Source organism: Parasteatoda tepidariorum, chromosome 3, assembly GCF_982258835.1.
Source record: "Parasteatoda tepidariorum strain Cologne lab strain chromosome 3, Ptep-v5.0, whole genome shotgun sequence".
Classification (NCBI taxonomy): Eukaryota; Metazoa; Arthropoda; class Arachnida; order Araneae; family Theridiidae; genus Parasteatoda; species Parasteatoda tepidariorum.
In genome coordinates, this window is record NC_141757.1 from 12,588,619 (window position 1) to 12,616,489 (window position 27,871).

General features: G+C 33.6%; 3 protein-coding genes across 4 annotated transcripts; all 3 read right to left on the reverse strand.

Moving 5' to 3' along the window:
- Positions 1 to 705: 705 nt before the first annotated feature.
- On the reverse strand, positions 706 to 2,589 carry LOC139426311 (uncharacterized). Of its 2 annotated transcripts, none has more exons than XM_087158822.1 (3): positions 1,931 to 2,589; positions 1,699 to 1,831; positions 706 to 1,031 (listed from the first exon to the last, which is right to left on the reverse strand). In XM_087158822.1, the coding sequence occupies exons 1-3, from the start codon at positions 1,939 to 1,941 to the stop codon at positions 837 to 839; spliced, it is 339 nt and encodes a 112-aa protein (XP_087014948.1). In that variant the 5' UTR covers positions 1,942 to 2,589; the 3' UTR covers positions 706 to 836. The 2 variants fall into 2 exon arrangements, with proteins under 2 accessions (XP_087014948.1, XP_087014947.1); XM_087158821.1 differs by having other exon boundaries at positions 1,699 to 1,872; positions 1,931 to 2,352.
- A 2,396-nt stretch (positions 2,590 to 4,985) lies between these two features.
- Positions 4,986 to 5,709, reverse strand: LOC147812769 (uncharacterized). Its single transcript, XM_087158529.1, has one exon. It carries the CDS (start codon positions 5,652 to 5,654, stop codon positions 4,986 to 4,988), a length of 669 nt encoding a protein of 222 aa, XP_087014655.1. The 5' UTR covers positions 5,655 to 5,709.
- Positions 5,710 to 9,846: 4,137 nt separating this feature from the next.
- Positions 9,847 to 10,867, reverse strand: LOC147812770 (uncharacterized). The gene has a single exon (XM_087158530.1). It carries the CDS (start codon positions 10,771 to 10,773, stop codon positions 9,847 to 9,849), a length of 927 nt encoding a protein of 308 aa, XP_087014656.1. The 5' UTR covers positions 10,774 to 10,867.
- Between the last annotated feature and the right edge of the window lie 17,004 nt (positions 10,868 to 27,871).

Here is a 27,871-nt window from a genome sequence, read left to right on the forward strand (position 1 = left end):
TAAGGTTGCTTACTTTATTTTAATTTATCACTTCTAACAATCACACTTCCACAGGAAAAAAATACAAATTATAATCATGCTTTTGATATGTTTTTTTTTCTATCTAAACCTTGTTTGAAGACTGCATTTGATTTTCTAAATTTTCCTAAGCTCATTTTATGTCATTGTTTAGATACAATTTCTAGTTCTAATAACATGCAAAACATAATCATTAAAATCCGAAATAATCATCTACTAAAAATTTAAGTATCGTATTATAAAAATTAGATCCCTTCTTAGTTTTATGTCAAAACTATAATAATAATAAATGTGCAAAATCCCTTGAAAAATATATTTCTTTGTTTTTAATCCATACATTTTAAAACAAAAAGCTAGATAAAATTTTCCAATTTATAAAATAAAACTGGTATTTAATGCTTAAAAATATTTTTTTTTCATTCACACATCAGTTATTTTTGTTAGAGTTGCTTTATTTTTATTGTTAATCATTTCTGAAAACAAATAAATTAAACATTTTTACACAATTTAAGGACATTTAATCTAGACAAAAAAAAAATATATAATAATTTGTTGCAAGTAAAAATTAGTAGAAGAGTAACGAAAAAGTGTCGAGAAACGGAAGAAAAAAAAACCCGTCATCGTCAGAAGTGATCAGCGAATCTGGGCCTAACTGTATGAGTCATCGTTTTGCGACCTTCGGCTTTCTCCCATCTAGGAGGTATTGGTTAGTTCCATCAAAAAGTCCTCCATGAAGGCAAATTTCTGCCAATACTTGATCCGGGAATTCCCTTGTCTTCTGGGTTGGGTTCAAAATTACAAGCCTACGGATTTGAACATTAGTAGTCGTAAGCCAAGTCATAAGATTTGGAGCAACAAGTGGTATTAAAAAACTTGACATCTTTCAGGCGAGCACCTCTGGCATGTTCTGGTAGTTTACTAGGGTCCACGATGGCAAAATAGTTAATTTCCTCCGCCCCATACAGTTCATTTATCCTCCTGCTGTTTTCCACCAGTACTATTGAATCCGGGAACTTAAAAACAAAAAAATAAAATAATAAATACATACATATAAAATATATGGATGGGTGATCGTGTAAAGCTAAGGGTAGTGACGCTAGTGGTAAAATTGCTCTTTCAAGACTTCCGGGTTACTGCTTCCGATATATTTTTACGCCGCAGATTGAAAAAACGCACCATCATATTATTGCATCATATCTTTTGCAGTATTTCACATGTACCGAGTTCTTTCTTTCAGCCTTTAAACTTCATTATCAAATTAATATTATAATCATTAGAATATTTTCTAATTAGGCTATCTTAAAAAGATATTTTTGGTGACATTTTATTCAAATGTAGCCAACTAAGGGATAAAATACAAAACATGGCAAACCGTAAGAATTATTCACAATGAGATATTAACTTTCCAAAAAATTTTTTGGCCTTACGACCTCTGAGAATCAATATATTTCTGAGAGCTCTTATGAATGGTACAATTATGTTTAGATTTGAACCCAAATTACAATAACAAAACTGCATAGTATATTAGGCTTGTTCACACATCACCTCGTAGTCATAACAAAAGCGGAGGGATACACCGGAAATTTTCTAAATTTCTTCCGGTTTAAGGACGCTTGTTATTGTTTACATTAGATCACCCATCCATATTGATAACACATTTTCATTAAATATTATACACACCGAGGTTTCAGTATTATCAACAGGTAGTTGTGTCCAGTAGGTAGAACTTGGTTCTTCTAGCGAATCTTCTTCAGCACCTACCCCAATTTGATTAGCCGGAATAGAATTTCCCATAAATACTTGGGCGGTCTCACTGAAATCCAAGGGACACTGTGTAAATATACTAGGTGAATCCTAGAAAAAACGATAAGCATAATGATATAATATATATTCAACCGCTTTTGATATTTACCTGAAATTCATCCATAAAGCTATAAGCTGATGGCGAAAGGGGGTTCTCCAAAAATGTCCACTAACGGATTCTCACTAAAAATGTCAGACTAACCTAAAATAAAAAATAACCTAACCTAAACCACTAACCTAAAACAAAAAATAAATAGTAATATTAATAAGCATACTTTAAGAAAAAATGTTTTCTCTCCTTGACAAGAATAAAGAAATTAATTTGACAGATGACTATATATGATACGATAACACAGATTAATTTTAAGGGAATAGAAAATAACTGGTAAATAAAAAACATTCATCAGCTAGTTAGTTTTAAATATAATTACCACGTGCAAACATACATCTATATATAATTAATTCCATAATAATAATAATTTACGCTTAATAAACACAACACGTGGTAAGAAAAACAAATTCATCAGCTAGTTAGTTTTAAATATAATTACTACAATAGTGAAATAAAAGATAAGATAAAGACCTATTCTTAGTAATAATGAAAATAATGTTAGAATTCAATATCACTGAAACTTTTTATGCCAAAGTGAAAGAATAGGCCTGAATAAGGTCCTCTTAGTTAGTTCCCATTTATGAAATGAATTTCTATACAAATGCATCATTTTATTAATGGGAGTTTTAAACCCCTCCACCACGATAAGGTGGGACCTTTTTGGAGGGGCCCCCCACCTGAAATACATTAATATTACTCCACAATAAATTACAGAAAAAAACATGCTTTATAAACAAATCAAATAGTAATGGATGTTAAAAAAATTTTTAAAAATTAGTTGCAGAATTAGGTAAGTTTTCACCCGAACGATGGTTACCACCACTTCCAGTGACGGGTCAAAGTTGTTTGTCTCCTGTCATATCCAGGTGAAGGCAAATTCATATGGCTCCCGAAGAAGGCGCTTCTTTCCTACAGACATCCTGGAGTACTGCAGTGTGAGGAGAAATCTGAAATGAAGCACAAATTGTTGAAAATGTCCAAGTCTACTCCCACACACGCTGCAGCTGGAGAGAATCCTACTAACATATTAACGAAAGTTAGTTAATGATTAAGCCTGAGGATCTCTGGGGGATAAGACTTCAAACAGGTACTCCAAAACAGTATTACTATTGAATTAAATATCCCCTTTGTCATTAGAGTGAAGAAGAGAAATAGCTATTTTCTGAGCTTCTTCAGGAGTAGGCTTTGAAATGGAAGGTTTTGATTTTGAATGGGATTTCTTTGAAGAGGTATAAGATGCTTGAGGCACAATATTTTTATTAGAAGATGTAGTGGCACACAAAGTTGGGAAGGAGCAGCTGGAAACGTCTGCATGTTCAAGAGCTTTAATGGTTGGCTTAGCTGACATTAGCATCTTTTTAAAAACATCTAATTGTTCCCTACTTGTGATGCAATCAATTAAATGATTAAGTTCAATTTTAACCTTCTGCTTTTCTTCATCAAGAGAAAAACCCACAAAGTTATCTGATTTATTAAAAGAAGATAAAATTGTAGCACATTCACTCTCATCGTCGGCTTTTGAGAAGTCTATCTCGAGATTAGGCTCCGTTGAATTCAGCTGCTTATCAATTTTGGACACACCATTTTCAATGAAACGGCAAACAAGATGAATGTGTTTGCACACATTCCATCTAATTGAATAGTCTATGCAAGTGCAAGAATATGCATGTAAACATTTATTGCAATCAACGCAAGTTAATCTACATTGGCAATCTTCTTTGTTTGCTTGCACAACATACACTTCTGATGATGAAGCAGATTTGATCAAAAAACAGTCTTCATCAGAACTTCTTGTGCACTCATCCAAAGACAAAGACAAACTTGTCTCATGCCTACTAACAATATCTTTTAATTTAGATGATTGTTTGCCTTTATGTATAACAATCAAGCGATCAACAAGCTTGTGCCGCAAAAACTTCATTAGAGCTTGTACAGCCTTGTCCAGTCTCTTATTATATTTACCATTTAAATACATATACAGCGACCTCTCACTTATGCACCACCTCTTTTATGCACCTTTTTCATTTATACGACGATTTTTACAGGTCCCAGTACATAAGGAATGAAAATAATGGTAAACATCCTTCGTTTATGCGTCACTCTAAAAATAAATGTTTCAATTATGCGCCGAAATTCTAGGCTAGCATTTTAATTTTTTTAAATATTTTTTCCTTTTTCTAAAAACAATTTTTTAAATTAAAAATGAAGCAAATAAGCAATCCTTGTTACAGATTAAAAGAAATGTATGTTGTTATATCCCATTGAATTTTCTTCCCCCTATGACCTTTTCATTATTGATGTTTCTGGAAAGACATTCTTTCTAGAATTTTGAATAGCGTGTCTTATCTGTTGCACCAACAACAATGAAAGCCCACTCATTTTAAGAAAATGATCATTCCTCTTATCCAGAGGTTAGTTTTACTCCCATGCTGTTTTCTATAATAAAAAAAAAGACACCTGGATTGCGAAAGATGAAAGAGACCGCAATCACTTACTTACAGTCAGATGGACATCATGAGTAAATAAGAGGAGGTTCAACTTATTGTGCAGCATATTATGACGTCAAGTACTTTTCTTAGAAATTTATCATGTGATGTTTCACCCCCTCCCATAAAACTCAAATTTTTTGTGAAGAACTGTTAATTTATATCAAACTAGAACTTGTGGACGATGAGAACGTGGTGGATGATACTGACGTGATGATAAGTTCCTCTCAATCACACAGCAGTATTAGAAGCTTTAGACACTATTCGTGACTATTTACAATGTAATTTTGCTTCTGAAACTCCCCCTTCTCACATTCATATGAACTGAAAAAAACTGTTTTTGAAATACGGAGTCAAAAACAAATACAAACATGTATTAAGATTATTTTGTAAGAAAATAAATTGTCTTAAGCTATGTTAAATTTTTTCTTTGTATAGTTACAGTAAATAACAAAACAGTATAAATATTAACATTTTATCTTTAGAAACATATTTATTCATATTGTCACTGCAATTTACGTTGCGCTTTAGAATTTTGAAGTTTTTCACTTATGCGCCTCTTTCACTTATGCGCTTTTTTCACTTGGCCCCTTACACAGGTGCATAAGTGAGAGTTCACTGTACTTAATGTTCTTATGCATTCGCTCGATATGCATATTAGTGTTCACTCCTGCACTCAGGCGATAACAGAACGCCCACGAATTCTTCACTTTTACATACTCTCGTTCAAAGTAATCGTGGAACTCTTTGGTGTCAATATCAGAAGAGAGCTTATTTAATGCAGCACTAAGCATTTCTTCAAATGTGATTACAGCTCTTTCTTCAAGAAGAGTTCTTAACGTTTTATATACTTCCACCTGCTTTTCCATACCATTGATTTTTTTAAGGTTCTTTCTCCATACCCGGTCTACATGCCAAGTGCAGTACAACCTGTGAACTGGTGGCAACATAGACTCGTACCATCCATTGAAGAGACATTCTGCCATATCAGACATGAAAACATTGCAAGAAAGTGGCTCTCCTAACCTTTGTTTTATTTCATTAAGAAAAATTTTAATAATTTGTTTATCAACTCGCTTTGTAAATAAAAAAGCACAAGGAAATCCTTGTCTCAAGTCATCTAAAACAAGGACTGTTGCAAGTTCAAGACCTTGTGCATTGGTTCCATGAGTGCCATCCATACAAATAACATCACCACCATATTTCAAAAGAAATTCTTTCTGTGCTTCAGTCATAAATCCCAGTAAAAAGTCATCATTTGTCAGTTCTGGGTATGACTCACTAAGCTCATTAAATTCATCAAATCATCATTGTCCCCACTTTTCTTTCTTGCAGACTAGAAAATGGGGCACTTATCATCAACTGTACAGATCTGGGGAGCTCTAAGTGGCTGGAACAGACTGTAGTTGAGTTAAACCCATGGCAGGAGCAAACTCTCTTGGTAGGAGAGGCAAGGAAACTTGTCAGAACTACTAAGATCATTGCTAAACTGCCGAAAGTCTGTAGTAAACTGGAGCCCAAAGAGGTCCTGAGAAAGATTGAGGCACAAAATGGTGGGCTTACTCCAACCGAATGGAACATACTTCATAGGAAGAATGAACCATCAGGACAGACCATCGTCCTTAGCGTGCCTGAACTGGACGCGGCAACACTTGGCAAAAGGGGATATAAATTTTATATCGGACTTCACCAAGTTCAAGCCAAAGTCCTAGACAAACCTTCCAAAAACAATGGGGGTGAAGGTTCTTCAAGCCAACATCCACCACAGTAGAAGTGGCACCACAAACCACACCAAGAAATTTCTTGATGAGGATTTTCACCTGGCCCTGATCCAAGAACCTTGGCTTGTCAGGGGAAAAATCAGTGGCCTCAAAGGAACAAAAGGTAAGCTCATTTATAATCTTAATAGTGAAGTTAGAACATGTATCCTAATAGATAAAGATATTAAGGTTCTACCTCTAACAGATTTTATTCATAGGGATTTAACAGCAGTGAAAGTCAGACTCAACATAGAGGGAAGAGACCGAGAAATTGTTTTTTGCTCAGTCTACCTACCCTATGAAGAGAAGGCTCCACCTGATCAAACACTACACAAACTCCTGCAGTTTTGTGCAGAAAACAGCTTGCAGGAAGTCCTAGGGCTGGACTGCAATGCTCACCATACTGTATGGGGCAGCACAGACACAAATAAAAGAGGTGAGTGTCTTTTAGAATTTATTCCTAATTACAATTTAGATATTTTGAACAAAGGCAATGACCCTACCTTCATAACTTCTAATCGTTCTGAAGTAATTGACATTACTATAGCAACACCGGCTATTAGTAAAAATATCACGAAATGGAAAGTAGATGGGAGACCATCAGGTTCCGACCATCAAAGCATCCATTTTGAAATAAACTCCAATATAAATATTGACCGCTGCTTCAGAGACCCAATGAGAACAAATTGGAAGAAATTCCAAGACGATATCATGGGACTGACTCAACTGGGAGAAAATTATATTAGAGATAATTATGATCTAGAAATTGCAGCAGAAACTCTGCAGAACGAAATTCTAGGTTCATACAATAAAAATTGCCCAATACGTACCAAAAGAGCAAAGCCCCAATGTCCTTGGTGGAACAACTCCTTGGAAACTGAAAGGGCAAATGTTAGAAAACTCTTTAATAAAGCAAAGAAACATGGTGAGTGGGACAACTATAAAAGAGCCCTCACCAACTATAACAAAAATGTGAGAAAAAGCAAACAAGAATCCTGGAGAAAGTTCTGTGAAGAGGTAAATTCTATCTCTGAAGGAGCTAGACTCCAGAGAATCCTTAGAAGGGATGAACCCATAATGGTTGGCACCTTAAAGGATGAGGATGGCAACTTTGCTACCACTGGAAAAGAGATAATGGAAGTTATGGCCAAAACTCACTTTCCAGGAGCCATTGATATGGATAGCAATGAAGGACAGCATTTCATTGGATCTGTAAAAAGAATACAAAGAAATCAACGGACCTATGCTAAGAACGTTATCAATCAAAACAATGTCAGGTGGGCTATCTCCACCTTCAAACCACTTAAAAGCCCTGGACCTGATGGAATCATTCCTGTAATGATCCAAAAGGCAGGAGATCCTATCATCCCTGTGTTAACCAGAATTTACAGAGCCAGTCTGGCACTGGGACATATTCCAAAGCTATTGCAAAAGACCAGGATTGTTTACATTCCTAAACCTGGCAAAAGTAACTATGACCAGGCTAAGTCTTTCAGACCAATTAGCTTATCTTCATTCTTTCTCAAAATTATGGAGAAAATTATTGATAGGCATATTAGGGATTACCTGGGTAGCAATAACCCCTTGCATAATCTACAGTTTGCCTACCAACCTGGTAAATCTACAGAGACAGCCTTACACAAGCTAGTATCTAAGATTGAAGACACCCTGGAGAGAAAGAAAATTGCATTGGCCACCTTCCTAGATATTCAGGATGCTTTTGATAATACCTCTCACCCATCCATCCTTAATGCCTTAAGGGAAACAGGGATAGACCAAACTTTATGTTTATGGATTAAGTCCCTACTTATGGATAGAGCCATTCAAATGAATATCTTCAACGAGACATTAGAAAAGAAAACAACCAGAGGCTGTCCACAAGGTGGTGTACTATCACCATTACTTTGGAATCTGGTTGTAAATAGCCTAATAAAACATCTAAATAATATAGGCTACTATACCCAGGGATATGCGGATGACATTGTCATACTCATCCTTGGCAAAGATTTTCACATAACTTGCCAACTTATGCAAAACGCTCTAAGTTATGTAAGCAAATGGTGCAGGGAGAGGAATCTGGACATAAATCCACAGAAGACCAATCTAGTACCATTCACTCGTAAAATAAAAAGGGAAGGCTTTTTTATCCCAAAACTTTTTAACGTTGAAATCAATATTGCCTCTGAGGTGAAATTTTTAGGCTTAATTCTTGACCAAAAACTCACCTGGAATAAATATGTTGATTACAAAATCAATCAAGCAAAAAAATGCATAATGATGTGCAGACGCATGCTTGGTAAAAACTGGGGTTTACAACCAAAAATGATGTTTTGGATGTACACAGCAATTGTCAGGCCTGCTTTCACATATGCTTCAGTGATATGGTGGTGTAAAGTGGAACAGAAAACTGTGAAGGACAAGCTGGGAAGTCTGCAAAGACTGGCCTGCTTGTGTATCACAGGTGCAATGTCCACGGCCCCTACCAGAGCACTTGAGGCAATTCTGGACCTGACTCCTTTAAATATCTTCATGTGCAGCTCTGCCAGAATGACTGCATATAGAATGAAATTGCGATATCAATGGTATGACAAGCCCTCTTCTGGAGGTCATACCAGTATTACTAAGAAAATTTACCATCCAACTCTCCTTATGCCTTCTGACTGCATGGAGAGAAAGTACGTGTTTGAAAGATCATTTGAAGTAGTTTTTCCTACCAGAGAAGAATGGGATAACAACACGATCGATACAAAAAATGATGATCTAATCTGGTATACCGATGGATCAAAGAAAGGTAACCTCTCAGGACTGGGTGTCTGTGGCTTGTCACCAAGATTCAACCTTTTTGAAGGTCTTGGGGAGTATGCTACTGTCTTTCAGGCGGAGGTACTTGCTATCGTAAACTGTCTGCAGATAAATATTAAGAAAGGCTACCATGGTAAGCGGATTCTTATTTTCAGCGACAGTCAAGCAGCCTTGATGGTTCTTTACTCATTTCAAGTTAAATCAAAAATTTTTATGGAATGCAAGAATCTCCTAATAGAACTGGCAAAAAGGAATAAAATCATTCTTATTTGGGTACCAGGGCATATGGGAATTTATGGTAATGAAAGAGCTGATGAACTCGCAAAACAGGGATCCTCTTTCAATCCAATAGGAACGGAACCCTTCTGTGGAATCAATATGAAGACTACAAAGAAGGCCGTCCTAAAATGGGAAAAACAGGAGATGAACAAAGTTTGGCGCAATTCTCCTGGACAAAAACATGCTAAAAGCATGATCAGCAGCCCTTCTGCAAAAATTGCTTCTGAAATTCTTAGGCTCCCAAGATTGAAGATTCAAACAATTGTAGGCTTCATCACTGGGCATTATCATTTCAGGAAACATCTACATACATTGGGACTTTTCGAACAAGAACCAATATGTCGGAAATGCCGTGAAGCGGTAGAATCAGCACATCACATCCTATACGAATGTGATGCCCTCGCCCTTACGCGCCTCACTACCTTAGGCAATCCATATCCTAAAGAGCTTCACCTTAATTCCATTAAGGGACTGTCAGACTATATAAATAAAGTAGGCGACCCAAGACAATGGAACTAGGAAAAAATTGGGCTTGGAGCATGGTACAAAATGCAACATGTGCAGAGGTGCCACATATCTGACAAGCTCAAGCAAGAAGAAGAAGAAGAAGCTCATTAAATGGCTTGTAAGTTAAAATATTTGAGGGACTATCTTCCTTCATCAGATTAACCCAAGCTTGGACACTCACTGCATCGTCTTCATGATAGACGTGGCTTGTTCCGAGATTGACACTTTTTTCAATGTTCAATAGGTCTTGATTTGTTATCAAATCAATCCTTTGCAATCCTGTAGCACAAATAGCATCTCTTACTTCGTCTAGTATTGTTCGCAAAGGAATTTTGCTTGCCATTTTTAATGCAAGATGCTTACGTTCCTCATTTGTAAGGAACAAATGGCACAAATCATTTGTATATCCAACATGTTTCCTCAAATATTGCACACTACATGAGCCATCAGGGGAAACTTCCACTTGCATATTTGATGGGCAATACGCATTTATTTTTTTAGAGCCCTGTGCTTTCATGCACCTAATTCCCTTGCTTTTCGATATAAAATGACCAGAACGATGACAATCAAAAGAATGGTTTTCTGTTCCATCATGTTTTCTGAATACTCCTCTCTTTTCTATGGATTTTTTCCAATTTTGGAAGTCATCAAATGTAGAAAAATTAAGTGTTTCAATGTCTAAACTGAGTTCATGATCACTCTGCAGGTGCTGCAGAGTGTTTTGCTTGATAATAATAATTGTTTTGCTTGATTTCTTGTCACACAGTGGGCACTTCCAGTATTCATTAGGCACAACAGATGTATGACTTTTTAAATGCTGATTAAAGTTTTTATCAGAATTAAAATTAGCTCCACAAATATCGCAACTGTGCGAAAAAGTTTTAACCTTTCTTAAATGTGGAGCTATAACATCGCGTATTTCTGGATGTTTTTCATTGGCATGACGTTGAAGGCTTCGATACGCCATAAAAGTCTTGTTACAGGCTGAGCATGTAAAGTTATCCATTTCGAAAGTAGAAAATAAACTGACTCAAAACAATTTGAAAGAAAAGTAAAAAGTTTAGTTCTGAAAAAAACTTTTTTTTAAAAAAAATTAATTAAATAAAATTTATGGGTGATTAAATAATCACGTGTAAAAAAAAGCACGTTGGCAAACCAAGGTAGCCAAAGTAATAAGATAAGTTGGTGTGGGGCACGTTTATTAACGTCGCATTTTTCAATGCAGTTTCACAAGCTTGTAGCTTACTTAGAATATCTTTTTGCTGATGCTTGACATTAGGAAGCTTGTAGCTTACTTAGAATAACTTGTGCTTGACATTAGAAATGCTTTGCGCATGCGCGAATGTCTTGTGAAATAGTATCGAATGCTTTGCGCATGCGCGAATATTTTGTGACAAAGTATCTTCGCGGGATCTAAGCTCTACTCGCTTACACAATCAAACATTCATAATAAATGTGACAGTGAAGCTTTATGTTGGCATCAATGCCGGGATTACATGTCTTATAATTTAATAAATATTTATTAATTTAACAATATTTACGTAGTGGTAGGTATTTAAAATACGGTGGGGATTTTACTTTCAATAAGAATTTCAGAACACCAACTTTGTGTAGTTCAGAGAGCATGCTCACAACAATGGATAATGTTTTTTTTTCTTCTTACATTTACCCAAATACTGCTCTTAACCGGTTAACGCCCAACGTCATATATTAAGGACAGTTCCTTTTTTCAAAGACATTCATTGTGGTGGGAAACTTTTTTCAGCATTTCCATTTATCTGGGTGAATTAAAAGATTCTCAGATACCACAATGATTTAGTTATTTCTGATTAGATCTAGAATTATAAGGAGCAAGTACTTTTTGATCCATCAAAGACTTTTTGAATGCCATAACAGTGGAAAAACCAATTTATTTCGATAATATATTAAACCACTTTTTCCATAAAACCACTTTTTGTATCATTTCCATATATAAATTCGGGACAAAACGGGTTAAGCGCTAATTCGGGTGTAAATATTTCAAAGCTAAAATTCGTTTCGTTCTACTTCCTACTACGACTTTACGTTCTACTTTCTACTTTAAACTTTCTACTTAAACTTTTTTAGTACCCAGCCATATTGATGACATAAGTGTAAGAGAAAAAGAATCTCGCGCTTTTCTATCAAACCAATCAAAACGTTAGTTTAGATGGTTCGGCGGGAATCAGGACAAAGCTTCACGTGATCTGTTTCTTAGGAGAGTTACTGAGAGTTTCTTAGGAGAGTTACTTACCCATCCTGAAAAATGCCCAGCTGCTCCGGGGAAAATTCATCATTGTCAGAGAAAAAATATTCCCTCTCAACTAATTTTTTTGTAAACTAAATTATTTCGTAATAGTAATTTCCATAAATATTTAAAATGAATAAATATCAAAATAACTTAAAAAATTTTATAATAAGAACATTCCAACAAGTAAAAAAGAAGGTATTAAAACAGCGGTTCCCATATTTTTTCGACTATGGAAACCCAAAATAATCCAACTTCTTTCGGTGGCATGTAAAAATTGAAAGCGCCTCATTTGAAATTTAGCGCATTAATACCCACCAACTCATTTTTAGGGGCACAACATATTTTTAGTTTAATAATTATTCCACTCTAAGTAATAAATATTTCAACACAATTTTCGCTCAAATAATTTTTCTGTATTAACTTCTGCTTCGAATTCTAGAAATAACACTTATATCCTTCAATTAATTTTAAAAAGAAGTTTTTCCCAGTGTCTATAGAAAAGGATTTATGGATTCAATCATTTAATTTTATTTCATGTTTTTTTCTTAAATCTAGATTCTGATAGTTTATTAATAGAGATTGTTCACTAAAAAGGATCTCAGCCTCAAGGGTGCCAGGAAGGTATTGCTGCTGTGTAGTGAACCAATGATATGCAATTGCCTTTCATTGAAATCGTCTGAACCTAATATTTATTTTGGAGATCAAAAATAATGGTTCTTATAATAAACTAGTAGTAAACTAGAAGGGCATTAAAATGTCCTGCCATCACGGATTCCCCACTGTTTTTGTGATTTCCCATTTATTAATTTCGTACAGCGGATTACAACCTTAGAAGTTTTTGTCAAAAATGATGAGAATCGTGCTCTTAATCGTCGTCGAAAATTGGTATATCCACACAGTAGTTTACCAATCTGTAGAAGCAGTTAACCCACTTTTATTACAGATTAACTGAAAGTAAAAAGTTAAATTAAAAAAAAAAAAATATTTTTTTGATTTATTTTTGAATAAGGTTTCTTAGTTTACGAAATTCTAAATAGTTTTTTCATTTATATATGAAATATAAAAGAAATAAATGATAAAAGTCGATGCATTAAGAGTTTAGAAATACAATTCCTTTAAATTTTTCTCATGAATCCCACAATTTCAATTGAAAAATTCTACTGTCGGAGAAAATTTTTTTGTTTTTCGCATTTGATAAGCTATTTATTTTCTGGCTGCCCTTATTTTGGAAGATAATAGCTTTCAAAATTCTGCATTTTGAAAAATTCCAATAATAAATTTAATAATACAGGAAGTCACTTTGAGAAGGACACACCTATAAAAGAATAATATTTTTATTTTTTTCATAATAAGCTTATTTAGGAAAACTTTATTATTCGTGCTTATATAAAACTGAAGCATAAAGGAATAAAATTATATATCTGTAACGATTCAATAGGTTCAATTTCCATCTGGTTGAGTTCCCTTATCGACAGGCTAACAGTGCACCGTTTTTTTCTTCACTACAAATCCGCGTTAGTTTCTATGATAAAATTCTAAACGAAATTGAATTCTGCCGACTTGATAAGGTTGCTGAGCTTGATTTAGAATTCCCCTTATCTTCTAAGTGTAGTTAAAAATTACAAGGTTAAGTTTTTTACATTAACAGTTGCTAAATGAAATCTCCACCCGACTAGCGAAATATTTGAGTTAATGCTTTATGCAGTTCTCATCGTCCATAAGTTACGTCTGATGCCGGCTCATTCTTGTTTTCTGCACTGGTATCCTTGTAACTTTGTTGCACCTATCAATGTGAGAAATCAAACGAGAAATTTTGATTAAAAAAAGGAAAGCTTTTTCAAACAAGTGTGGTTCTGGTTAAGTTACTTCATTTAGCGTAGGCACGAATAAACTAGTTTTAATTCCATTTTAATACCACTGGGAAAAGTGATAATGGAAGGGATTAAAAGTTGACAGGTATGAAGTGGGCTTGGTGCAGCTTTCTTAAAACAAAATTGATTTGGATTAATCATAGTAAGAAATAAGAAAGACTTTATATAACTCGCTCACACAATCAAACATTCATAAAAGTGATAGTGAAGCGTTATGTTTGTTGTGAAAAAAATAAAGTGTGTGAAATCAAATAATTTAATAAATATTTATAAATTTAACAATATTTATGTAGTGGTAGGTATTTAAAATACGGTGGTGCTTTTACATTCAATAAGAATTTCAAAACACCAACTGTTATTTGTGTAGTTCAGAGAGCACACAAAGCATGCTCACTACAATGGGGAACAAATTTTTTTTTTACATTTATACAAGTACTGCTCTTAAGCACTAATTCGGGTGTGAACATTTCAAAGCTAAAATTCATTTCGTTCGGAAAGCTATTAATATAATTTTTTTTTCAAAATCATATGTATTTAATTTAATTTATATTTCGTCTGAATGTAAAAGTTTATAAAGAACGTTTACAGTTTTTTATGAATTCACGTTCTCTTGTCCGGTCCTTTGAATATCGCACTTATTACAAAAATTAAATTTTATTTTAATTTTAAAAAAAATTATTAACACAAATATAAAATTCTCTGAATATCCGTGTTGTTTAAGCTAATCATATTGAGTTCGTTAAATTTTAGAAAAATTAAATTTTATTGACATCGCGTTGAAATCATAAAATTATACGCTTTCCGCACCAGCTAGGGAATCTTTAAAGTAGAAAGTAGGAGTTTCTCTTCATCGTAAATATCTTTACCGTCTTCAAGATTAACGCCTACACTTCATGGGAGAGAGTTATGAGAATTTAAAGAAATTCAGCAAATCATTTTTGTTAGCATTGTTCCCTCTTCGCTGCAATTGCTTTAAATATAATTAACCTACATAGGAAATACTAAAAACAGACCTCTTTTATTTTAGTAACCAAAATTATTGAAAGGCAAAATCAAATGCTTATTACGCTGTTCCCCATACTGTTTACTGCAACACCTTGGAGAACACAGTCTGAGTTTTTCAGGGGTGAAAACATTTAGTTCTAATATTGAACCAAGAAAATAAAATTCAGGTCTCATATAGTCCTTAAAAAATTTAAAAAGTGGTGACACAAATGTGATAAAAACTACAACTTTTTTAATTAGATTTTGTTTCCTTAAAATCAAAATATCCTTATTTCACAGCTACAAAAAATGATTTGGAAATAAAGCATAGTGATGAATGAATAAATTAATTATCAAACTGAAATTCCCTAGCACTTAATAAATTTTTTAAGGACAGTCCAAACTTTTTAATTGCACTCATCTCATGCATAGCCACTATAAAGTACTCAGCCTTATTTGTACAGCACTCAAAGTAGAAAGCATAAGAGTAGAGTATAAGTATAGAGTATAAGTATAAAGTAGTATAAAGAGAGTAAGTATAAGAGTAGTTGAGGAAAAATCACGTTGCTTAAGAGATAAAAGTCTATTACAGTGGCTTATAATATTGCAGAGATGCCAACTGGCACAATATTTAACATAAAAAGCTAACAATGTTTAGAATTATATAACCATATTAACAATATCAACAATATTATCTATGACATCCTATTGCCAGAAGTGACGGAAAATCTAAAATTCTTCTCTGAACATCAGTGTTGCTTTAATTAATCTCATATCTTATTGAATTCGCTAAATTTTAGAAAAATTAAATTTTATTGACATCGTGCTCCGCTTTTCATAAAATTATAATGCCCTTTTCGCATCTGCGAATGAAGCTTTGAGTAGGAAGTGAGTGTTACCGTTCATTGTAAATAATTCGCTGGTCTTAAATAATAACACTCACACTTCAGGGCAGGTACATGTGAGAATTCAAATGTAGTTGAGGAATCTTTTTTTTTTCATGAATGTTTGCAAATGCATTGTTTCCTCTACGTTGTTATTGTTTTAAATATAATTGAATAAAATGTTATCTTATTGCAGAATTGAATAAAATACTAGCTTAATCAAACGGATGTTTGACTTTATGTAACCCAACTCAGAAGACAAGGGAATTCCGGGATCTGCCATTGGGTCAAAGTAGCCTTTGCGTAGAACTTTTTGATGGAGCTAGCCTGCATTTGAATTATACGGAAAAGAATACCATGAAATCCTCCCAATGTTAGCCCGATGGTAAGGGGATATTTACCCATGATCTGTCTACCACGGAGGATATTTTACGTCAGCGCTGTGGTTGCTGAGATCCGAGAGCAGAATTCGTATTAATTAGCCACAGCTGGAATGCCCTATTTCCTGAGTCACCTCTGTCCTATGAAAATAACAGTTAAAAAAAAAAACATATGACCTTAATGAATCGTAAACTGAATTGCATTGTCACTTTCTTCCTTTCTCTCCCTACGTGCCAAAGGAGTGAGGACATTTAATATTCACTCGATTTTAATTTCAAGAAATTGTAACACAAACTATGCCATTGAATTGCAAAAAAAGTTCAGCTCGTTGAGAGAAACAGAATTGCAGATTGCGAAAATATTTCAAATTTGTTTAAAAATTATTTGTTTCCAATTGTTTCCTAGTGTAATGCCCAACGCGAACCGGGTACAGCCTTCCAATGGTTTCGGTTTGAATGTTTATGCATGCCTCATAAGTAAGGTGAACTTCGAAGCAATAGACTTATTTAAGCTTTTTTCCTTAAGCATATGGCAGTGATGAACTTGGTGGAGCTACCACAAACCATAATTGGTTTAGATTTTCGCCAAATCGTAAAAGATAAACCTTGTTCATTTTGAAACGTTGTTAATAACTTTTACAAGCTCATGCTCACAATCAATTCCTTATCTTTACCCTTATCGTTGGAAAAATCGCTCTTTGATCTGTCTGGCATTAAATATACCCATTCAGAAGAATTTTCTCTCACAATAGTGAAGACACAATAGTTTGCAAAATTGATCAAAATAAGATATTTTAAACATTGTTTAAAATTATTTATATCTTAGGGTGAAAGAAATATTGTTCAAAAGAAATCGTTTGGTCTAAACCACATCAGCTTAAACCAAACAGTTGAGCTGGCTGGTTTAAACCAGCTGGTACAACTCTGCATTAAAATAATTTACTAAAGAGTCATGAAAAATGAAAGAATTCTTTTGCTAAAAACTTTATCGTATATCTTTATACCGTATTTTTTATTTATTTATTTTATAACCCTATTTGGACAGCCGATCCGATTTTTGGGTTTACGACTACTAATGTTCAACTCCTTAGACTTGTAATTTTGAACCCGATCCAGAAGACAAAGTAACTCCTGAAACAGTGCCCGCAGAGGTATGATTTGTTATGGGAACCTGGAGGACTTAGTGACCTGGGCCCAGTACCCTACTAACCAGGCTATCCCGGCTCTTATTTCGGAAGTTGGGGATGTTGAGCAAAAAGAATGGTATATCGTACTGTATACCTGTACTTATACTTGTATGAGATTGAGATTTGACGTATGTATTTCATATGACCACTGCCGGGAAAATTATAAAAAGTTGCAGGCAGAGGCACTATTTCAGTTAACAAAAATATTTGTTCATTAAATTAAATACATCGGGGCCGTCTTACTAACAAGGACAGATATATTTTGTGTCCCATAACATTGTTTAAAATAAAAATAAAAAATTCCACGCGCATAAAATTAAACATTTTAAAGATAAATTTTAAGCAAATTGAAACACATTTTGATTGCACAGCAAAATCAATGCACATAAAATGTAGAATTTTTAAAGTATGCAAAATTTTAAAAAAAAAGAAGATGAGATGGTAATCAGTTGCATTCGACGAATAATAAAATAATTTTCAAGACCATGGAAGCTAATTAAAATAATTAAATTTAAAAAAAAAGCACATGAAGGTACAACAAGTAAAAATAATAAAACAAAGTACAAAAAAGTTTGTTAGTTCACTGAAAATTATTTAATTTTGTAAAGTAGAAAATATTTCGATTTATGGTACGTAAGTTAGTTTTTGTACGGCAAAGAACCTTTTAGTTTTCTATAAGTTAGTTTTTTAAAGCATAAATGTTTAAATTTGATATAAGTTAATTTCTTTAAAAAAGAAAAGAAAAACAAGTTACCCATTAGAAAAATAGGTGTTGTTCCAATCTTTTCAGGTCAGTATACCTGACTAGAGACCAACTTCACCATAATCATAAATAAAGAGTTGTCTATAAAAAATTAGGGTAACATAATCATTAATAAAAAAAAAGTAGCTAAACAAGGTCAAACAAACAGCAGCGGTCGCCATAGCAGCGAATGCAGTGACGACCCATACGCACTGTTTACTATTACTCTTGAACACAGTTGAAAAGTGTGATGACGTCCAAATAAGGTGCCTAAGTACGCCATCAAACCGAAAACAACGCCCATTTTGCCAATGGGTAAAATCAAAAGGTATAAATTATTTCGCCAAACTTTGCAGTTATTAAAACATCCTTCAATGCACTTCAGCTATAACCAGTTTAAAATTTACTATCCCATAGCGCTGTGCAATTTTAAACTCTCAACTATAACTTTACTGAACTCATTTTAAATAATAAACAGACTAATTTTAAATACAAAAATTCATGATTTGAAAATCAATAAATTTAATGATAGTGACTGGCAAGTACATTCGATTTTGACAGATATGATGTCACATGCTGCGATCATGTTCCCAATTTATATTTTCTAGATTGTTTAGGTCATCATCATAAAAGAAATACATGTAAGTCATTTATTTACTTCTCATGTCACGGTATTTCCTTAAATCTGTTTTATATTTTATTTTATGACCGCCGTTGAACAGTCGACCCAATTTTTGGGTTTACGACTACTAATGTTCAACGCCGTAGCCTTGTAATTTTGAACCCAATCCAGAAGACAAGAAAACTCCTGGATCGGTACCAGCAGATGTATTGATTTGTTATGGGGACATGGAGGACTTTGAGACTCGACAGATTTAACGTGTATCAGTCACCATTTACTACACGGGGAGTCTTCGACCGGCGGGGACTGAACCCACGAACTCTTGGACATGGGCGAGATTTCCATACTTGAGGCTTTTTTATTACATAAAAAAAATTAATCATGTAATATTAACTTTATACAAAATATTTACTCACAGCCTTATATTTATTAAACGGTAAATACTGATAACATTCATAATTATTGTTAAGACAAAAGTTTTGTTATACTAACTTTAATTATTGAACTTTCCGCGCGAGAGTTATTAAAAGGACCATCGAAATTTAAGCCATCCCTCAGCATTCCTTATTTTTTATTCAATTTATGATGTATATTTGTTTACTACAGCTTAACGGCTCCGCTGTGTCGCATGGGCAATGTTCCTTGCCAACAGTGATTTATCAAAGCGGTCATTAAGTTTGCCGCCGCACAAATGGGCGGTCCTTACGCTATTTTGGGACGTCTTAATATCCGATGACCCCACCTACTACAGATATGCCTTTGTATTTATATATGCCGTGTAAAAAGTATGAGCAATGAACGGTAGTTACAAAAAAATTGAAATTCTCATGACATATATATATATATATATATATATATATATATATATATATATATATATATATATATATATATATATATATATATATATATATATATATATATATATATATATATATATATATATATATATATATAAAATACATATACTGTTTGTCTACGATAGGTACTCTGTCCGCCATTCGTCTGGAGGGGTGGCGGGGACTATGGTAACGAGGTATGATTATTTCAAGTAGGGGTGCGGGGTCCCTCATTAAGACTGGTTTCGGTGGGAGAAAAGGAGACTTCTTTCTTCGATCTATTGTATTAGCCCTAGAGTTAAGAGAAATGAGCTTTCGCGCCTGAAACATCGTTTAGAGCGTGTGATTCCTTTTTTTTTTTAATCTTTTCTCTTTTTCAAAAGCTTCTGTTTTAGAAAAAAAATTAAAAAAATTTATATGTATGTTTGGAATATGTATGGAAATTGTATAAAATTGTTTAAAGCAGCTCAATGTTTTATTAATAAATAACTCATCTATAAATTTATCATACATAGTAAATTGGTTATTAAGAAAAAAATAAATTTGCTAATAAAAACTGTTTTTAATAAATAGTGAAAAAAAACTGTACAGGTTACAATAAAATATGAATAAGAAAACGTAATTTAAGCAACAAAAAAAAACTTCAGATAATTTCAGATGGTTTGATGGGTGCTGATAAAAATCATCGTTGATAGTTTTAGATTTCATCCTAGTTGCGGTCACTTGCTTTCAGTTTCAAAAAATAAATAAATAAATAAAATACTTAAAAATTAATAATCAAAACAAAGATATTTAATATTTCTCCGCCACAGATAACGTGAACTATTTTTATTTTCAGCAAAAGTTTTATCTCCTTTTAAAATCAGAATTATTAAGTTTAAGCTCTTCACTTTTTCCAGAAAATTCAAGTAATAAAAGAAATTGACTGCTTTAAAGAATGTGCAAGTTTAGAAATTAAACCATCTAACAATCAATGAACATTCATAATGAATATCGTAAAATTAAAAAGTAATATTAAAAAAACCTGTACTACCCTTAATGTCAGAATTTGTTCAATTTTTTTCCTTTGTATTTAAAAAGTAAAAACTTATTGAATCGAGAGAATTATTTTAAGTAAGAAAGAAATATTCATGCGAATCTTAAAAAAGTTCTTGAATCAGATTAAATAAGTCTCCTACTGGTGGCTGAGTCAGCCAATCTGGTATACTCCCCATACAAGCTATCATCGAAGGCGAAAGAAAAGGAGACCTCTTCATCGAAGCCACCCTCCCTAAAATGCTCTCTTCTTGTTTCCATAGCACCAGACTGCCGCAGACTTTGTGGCGGACAGAGTACCTATCGTAGACAAACAGTATATATATATCAAAATGAAGATAAAACAAAGGAAAATTATAGACATATGAAAAAGGGGGGGAAATAATATTTATAATAAAAATAATAGGGAAATTAAAAAAACTTTTAAAATTAAAATAACAAGCAACTGATTTAAAAAAAAAGAAGGAAAAAAAAGGATTAAATTTTATTTAAAAAAAAAAAAAAGAAGAAGAAGATATAATCATTTCATTAGCCCACACGATTATATCCGCAAAAAAAAGTGCTTTCTGATATTGTATCAACATAACCAAAGCAAAATAAAAAAAAATTTACAAAAATTACAACAAATAAAATAGAACACAGTAAGTAAAAATAACACGTAAAAACAGAAAATAAAATAAAAGAAAAAACAGTATAAAACATGAACTATAAAGCGAGTAGCGAAATCAGATGTACTTACATGAACTGGAAATTTTTCAAGAATGATTTAAAAATGTTTTCGCAACAAGATTGCCAAATTACAAAATATAAAAACAAAAGCGCAAATTGAGTGGAACTAGAGGAGTTTTGTTTTAAAGTGCCGTTCTTACTGCATTGCTGAAGTTCGTTTGATTTGTTAGTTACCAAGGATAGGCCCGAAATGGATGTGCGCAAGGTATACTGGATAATTTAAAAAAGTTGACCATAAATAATTTTAGAAAATAAATATTTATTTAAGAAAAAATATAAAATGGAAAAGAGAAACATAAATTGCCTGTTTTGCAAATAATTTTAGCCACGGATTTGCCCGAAATGGATTTGCACATGGAAAAATTATATAAATTATCAAAGAAAAACAAATTTCAGTAGATAATTTTAACACTGATTTGTCCGAAATGGATTTGCTCATGGAAAAATTTTATAAATTAATAAAGAAATTTTTAGTAAATAATTTTACCCACGGATTTGCCGGAAATGGATTTGCACATGAAAAAATTATAAAAATTAACAACGAAAAAAATTTTTAGGAGATAATTTTAGCCACGGATTGGCCCGAAATAGATTTGCACATTGAAAAATAATATAAATTAACAAAGAAAATTTTTTAGTAAAGGAATATTTAAGTAAATAATTTTGACCACGGATTTGCCCGAAATGGATTTGCACATGGAAAAATTATACAAATTAACAACGAAATTATTTAGTACATAATTTTGGCAACGGATTTACCCGGAATGGATTTACACATGGGAAAATTATATAAATTAACAAAGAAAATGTTTAGTAAATATATCCACAAAAATATACGATTAATTAAATGGTTTTATATAAAATTTTATTACTTTAGTTGGGTATCAATTGTTTGTTATCAAATTTTGAAAGAATTTATCGATTTGTTTTTTGGATAAATAAATATGAATACATATTCTTTTAATTCTATATAATATATATATATATATATATATATATATATATATATATATATATATATATAGAGAGAGAGAGAGAGAGAGAGAGAGAGAAAGATAGATAGATAGTCCCTGGTCAAATTATTAGACGCACTATAAGATTCTATGTAAAATATAGCTTTATTGTTTTTACGTGTCATTTGAAAGTACGACAAGGAGCATTAAACTCAACCATCTATAGTTTAGTAAATTTAACGAAAAAATAGCATTAATTATGCAAAGTTGTGTCAGCAACATAACTTCCAGGACTATAAATTTCGCTTTTGAAAGAGCCTCATATATTTTTGCATTGCTGGTTTCAAATCTGCCAAATGGTTTCTTTCTGCAAGCTACAGTCCTATGCAAATCAATAATAATCAGGTTTTTTTATTTTTTTTTTTTGGAATTCACTCGAGTGAATACTAGGTGTCACCACCTTTCTGCTTCGTAGGGAATAGTAGGAAGAAGGCGATAATACATTTCAGTTTATGATGACGATTTTCAGTTTATGACGTTAAGGAAAAATGATTTTTGTGTAACTTTCAAAGGAGCAATCAAGAGTTTATAAACCTACTTATTCTTCAAGTATTCCATATAAATTTTACTGGCAACTAATTTAAGCTTTAAGTTGTTGTTGTAGTAGTTTATTTACGTCGCACTAGAGCTGCAGAGTGGGCTATTGGTGACGGTCTGGGAAACATCCCTGAGGATGATCCGAAGACATGCCATCAAAATTTTGAACCTTTGCAGAGGGATGGCAACCCAACGACCTGCACGCGAAATCGAGCACTTTACGGTAGAACAGTTTAACGAAGACCAATACCGCACACCCTCGGTCTTACGTAGTCACCCACCCGCACACTGACCGCAGCCAGTGATGCTTGACTTCGGTGATGTGCTGAGAGCTGTGTCTTAACTATCAGCCCACTGCGGGACTAAAAATGCAAAAAGTGCTGACTTATAATTAGAGCCCGGAAGTTCAGGCAAAATGCCATAAATGCCCTTTTCTGCCTTTTTTAAACGTTTTCATCAGAAAATGCCTTTTTCTTTCCTTTTGTTCATAAATGCCTATTTCTGTCTGATTTAAAATTTTTCTGCAAATCTTTTTGTACTTTTGACCGAGCATAAATTTTGAAGTACAGAAATGGTTGACTGTACAGTGGCTATTCATCTGAGCTGATAGTGTACTCGTGCTTGAGTGAGCAAGGCAGGTGAAAGACATTTTTCTGTCCATGAGATTGACAGTGTTGTTTAAATAGAGAATAGAATACACTTAAAGCTGGAAATGCCATAAAAGTTTTATTTCCTAATATGATCCGTCTAACCTGCCTTGTTCATGCATCGCACAGGATAGCAGAGGAAGTAAAAGCTCTCTATCCTGAGGTAGACTCGCTTGTTTCTAGTGTGAAAAAAGTATTTGTGAAAGCCCCTTCAAGAGTTCAAGTGTTCAAAGAAATTGCACCAGACATTCAATTACCTCCTAAACCGATCCTTACTAGATGGGGAACATGGATTTCAGCAGTCTCATACTACTGCACAAATTTTGAGGAAGTCACTCGAGCCCATACCAGCTTTTCGGATGAAGAGGCAATATCCATAAGAAAAAGTAAAAGTCTGCATAGCAGTTCAAAATTAAAAATGAACCGACTTTTATTTCAATTTATTTTGGGAAGCACCCTGGAGCTATTGAACACATGGAAAAAAGAAATATGTCTTTGTCCGAGTCACTAAAGATTTTCGACAATACTACTGAAGAATTAATGTCTGTGCCTAAACCAGCTGGTGACAGAATAAGGAAGAAATGTGAAAACGTCATCTCTGCAAATACAGACTTTGAATGCATCAAGAACATTGCAAAAGTACTTTCTGTACCCCTACTAAAGTTGAACTTACCATATCTCCTACCATGGCAAGTTGTTTTAGATACGCGCCCATAACCTCTGTCGAAGTAGAAAGATCCTTCTCTTTGCTTAAAACTATATTGACTGACAGGAGACAAAATTTCTCTTTTGGAAATTCGAAAAAGCATCTAGTTGTGATGTGCAACAACAACCAATTATCAGAATAAATTTGCATACAATATTATTGTAAGTATGAGTTTTCAATTTTTATTTCACACTTACGCAGTTGAAGGTTTTTTTTTGTGCAATTATGTCCACTTCTTTTGTACTATTGCTACGACAGTCGAGTAAAATGAATATGTAGATATACCGGATACTTCTAGTAACTTTTTTTATAACTTGGATACCTATATGGGCTTTTAGGCATTACCAACTAACATTTTGCTCCAATTTTAAGTGCCTTTTTTAAGTGCCTATTTCAAGCTTTTTAAATGCTTTTTTGCCTGCCTATTTTTGCATTTTTTATTGCCTGAAATTCCGGGCTTTACTTATAATATCCTAAATTTTATTAAAATAAAAAAATGGCAACTATTTATTTATTTTATTTTTCTAGCTTACTATTGAAAGTGAAATGACTGTGGAAACAAGAAATATGTACAAGTGAAGCCACCTTAGTACTAAAGTGATAGCTCTAAGTGCTGAAAATAGGATGAAGTTAGTTGTTAAATTAGTGGTTAGTTGTTAATGAAAATAGGAAAAGAATACACAAACATTAAGGTAAAACAAAAAACATACATCGGATTAGTACTGATTAGAAATAATTTTTTTCACTATATTTCTTCAGTAACTGGAAGGCCATGGCACAGAATAGATCAAGATGGCAAAAACTTATTGGGACGGTGCCTTGGCCTGTCATAGGCTGTAGTGCCCAAGAAGAAGAAGAAGAGGAGGAGAACGCCAACTCCAAGCAGGAAATTGCGAGAAGAACTTCATCACACTTACTCATTAATAACGCGTGCACATCCGAAGGGTCAAACGAGAATGCTTTTGTTTTAATTATCAATAATTTGAAATTTAAGTTCAAGTGATTGTTATAATTGAATAATAAAGAGAAAATAAATAATTAAGAATCATCTGAATTTCTACCCCTCGATACAAGCAATCGTTGCATTATAGTCCCTGCTATACCAACCCAACCCCTTGCCTTAACGCGGAGATTTTTTGAAAAAAACCGGCCAAAAAAATAAATCCAAATTTTTTTATGTGAAAAAACACACTTTAGAACATTGTCCTTTCTTTTGGTGGACAATTTTGATCTACCGAGTTTTCTTTCCATGGAAAAAGGCTACATTCAGAGATAACAACTGCTCCGGACATGCCAAAATAATTTTAAAAAAACGGTAAATAACTACAGAGTAAAATTTGCAAATATTTGACTATTTTTGCTTGCTTTTTAAAAGGTATAGCATGACATTAGTACTCTTATGCTTGAATGTAATGGTAATTTGGTGAGGGCACTTGCCTCTTCATCTAAATATAATTGCTTAAACGCAACGAACGAAATTGTCATAAGTTTAGTGAAACGTAATACAATCAATAATCTATGTTGAAAAAAATAATAATAAATTAGTGGTGAATTATATAAACCTACGAATTATTTAGAAATAGTGGTAAATAAAAATCTACTAATTTCAATTTATTAAACCAAGAATCAAAATTGATAAACTTTAAAATATATATTTGCTGTCCGGAACAAGTTGGCATCTCTGTATATTTTATTCTTGATTAAATAAGTGTTATATAACTTGCAATCCTATGTAAATGATAAGTATCAATAAAACGATTTTTTTTTTCCTTCTTAGCTTTCAGATCGTCATTTTCAATTCTCGATTATATTCGAGTGTGAAAAATTATAGCAGCATAAAATACAACGCCGCTCGAATTACCTCCAGTGTTCACAGTTTGACCTGTTTAGCACGCTCGAATTAACTAAGGGGTTAATCCATAGGTTCCCAAAGTCATCCAATGGGACCCCCAGGGGTCCATAGGAGACCACACGGGGGTCCACGTAGACGTGAATAGAAAACAGGGGTTCACAAGTTGTAACTGGGGGCCCACGAAAAATTTTCTGGTTTTCATAATAAGGAACAAAAATTTTGACTTGGATTTACCTTAAAGACTTTACGCAAAAACTTTGAAGTCGGACACTAAAGGCAAATCGATATTTAATGTCCTGGGTGATTTTTTTTTGCAGAAAAATCTATTCCATTTACAAACATTATTTCGGTGGCAGCAGATGGCGCTCCTGCCATGTTCGGGCGATATCGTGGCCATCTTAAAAGAATAATTCCATGACTAATTACAATTCCCTGCGCCACCACCGACAACACCTTGTAGCGAAAAATTTGAGTGATAGATTGCATCAATCGCTTCAATTTGTGATTAACGCAGTTAATAAAATAAGAAGCAATGCTTTGAATACCCGTTTATTTGCACTATTGTGCGATGTAAATGACGAAGATTTCCAACGACTGCTCTTACATACTGAAGTACGCTGGCTGTCGAAAGGTACATGCTTATCGAGATTTTACTCACTTTTCGAATCAGTGATAGAGTGTCTGGAAACTAAAGCACCAAATTTAAAAGAAAATCTGATCAAATATAAAGCGGACATTGCTTACATAACAGATTTGTTCATAAAATTCAATAACGTTAACTTGCAGTTACAAGGGGACAGCCTTAATTTAATAAAAACAAAGGGTGTAATTTCCCGCACTCCCAGTTTCTGCACTAGTCACAGATAGAATGTCTTGATGAGAATATTCAGACATACGCTCAACATTTAAATACCCTGCAGGATGACTTCAAAAATAGATTTGAAGATATTCTGACGATGGAAATACCACCAGGGATCATAACCCCATTTGATGAAACGGAAGAGGCGAATGTGGTATTACAAGAGGATGCACACACGGAATTTCACGAACTGGTTACGCTACTTGATGTCATGTGTCACGGATTAGATGCGGTGATGTCACTTTAAGGAAGAGTTTTTCGAAATGATGCCATGCGAAAACGCTGCCGATAACTGATGCTGATCATGCTCTACTGACGTTCTCTTCTCCCTTGCGATGCCGGTTATGCTGAATTGATGCTGATTATCCTGAACGTTACGAGGTGAGTGATACAGATTTTGATCTCGTCAGGTTCCTGAGTCGGGAGAGACAATACTGACAACTGGCCATTTTGATGTCTGGATTTTGAGCCCGCCATTTTGTTTTTTCAAGTCATGCCGTATCATAAAACAGCTCGTGGTGGAAAGGTCTCACTCTCCATTCGTAATTCCCCGTCGCATTGCAAAGAATCCACGTCATTAGAAGAAATCATTGCTACCTGTGGGATATCAAAAAAATACTTTCCACCAGTTGAACACGAACATATTGACGATCTCGTAGAGTTTTACACTCAGTTTGATACAGAGGAGCTGATTGGTTTAGATAAATTACTTAGCAAACTGCTCATTCAAATAAGATCAAGTTACTCTGGAGACTATGAATACTCCTACTTCCTAAAACTGACAAATGCAGCTTATCACGTCAGGTGGAAGAGGAAAAACTTTCAAGCGGAAGAAAACAAGGAGATGAATAAAAACTCCATTCAACTCGAATCAATAATGACTGAAATTAATCCAAGCACTGAAGACATAACCATGGAAAATAAAGATGAAAACCTGAATACAACACC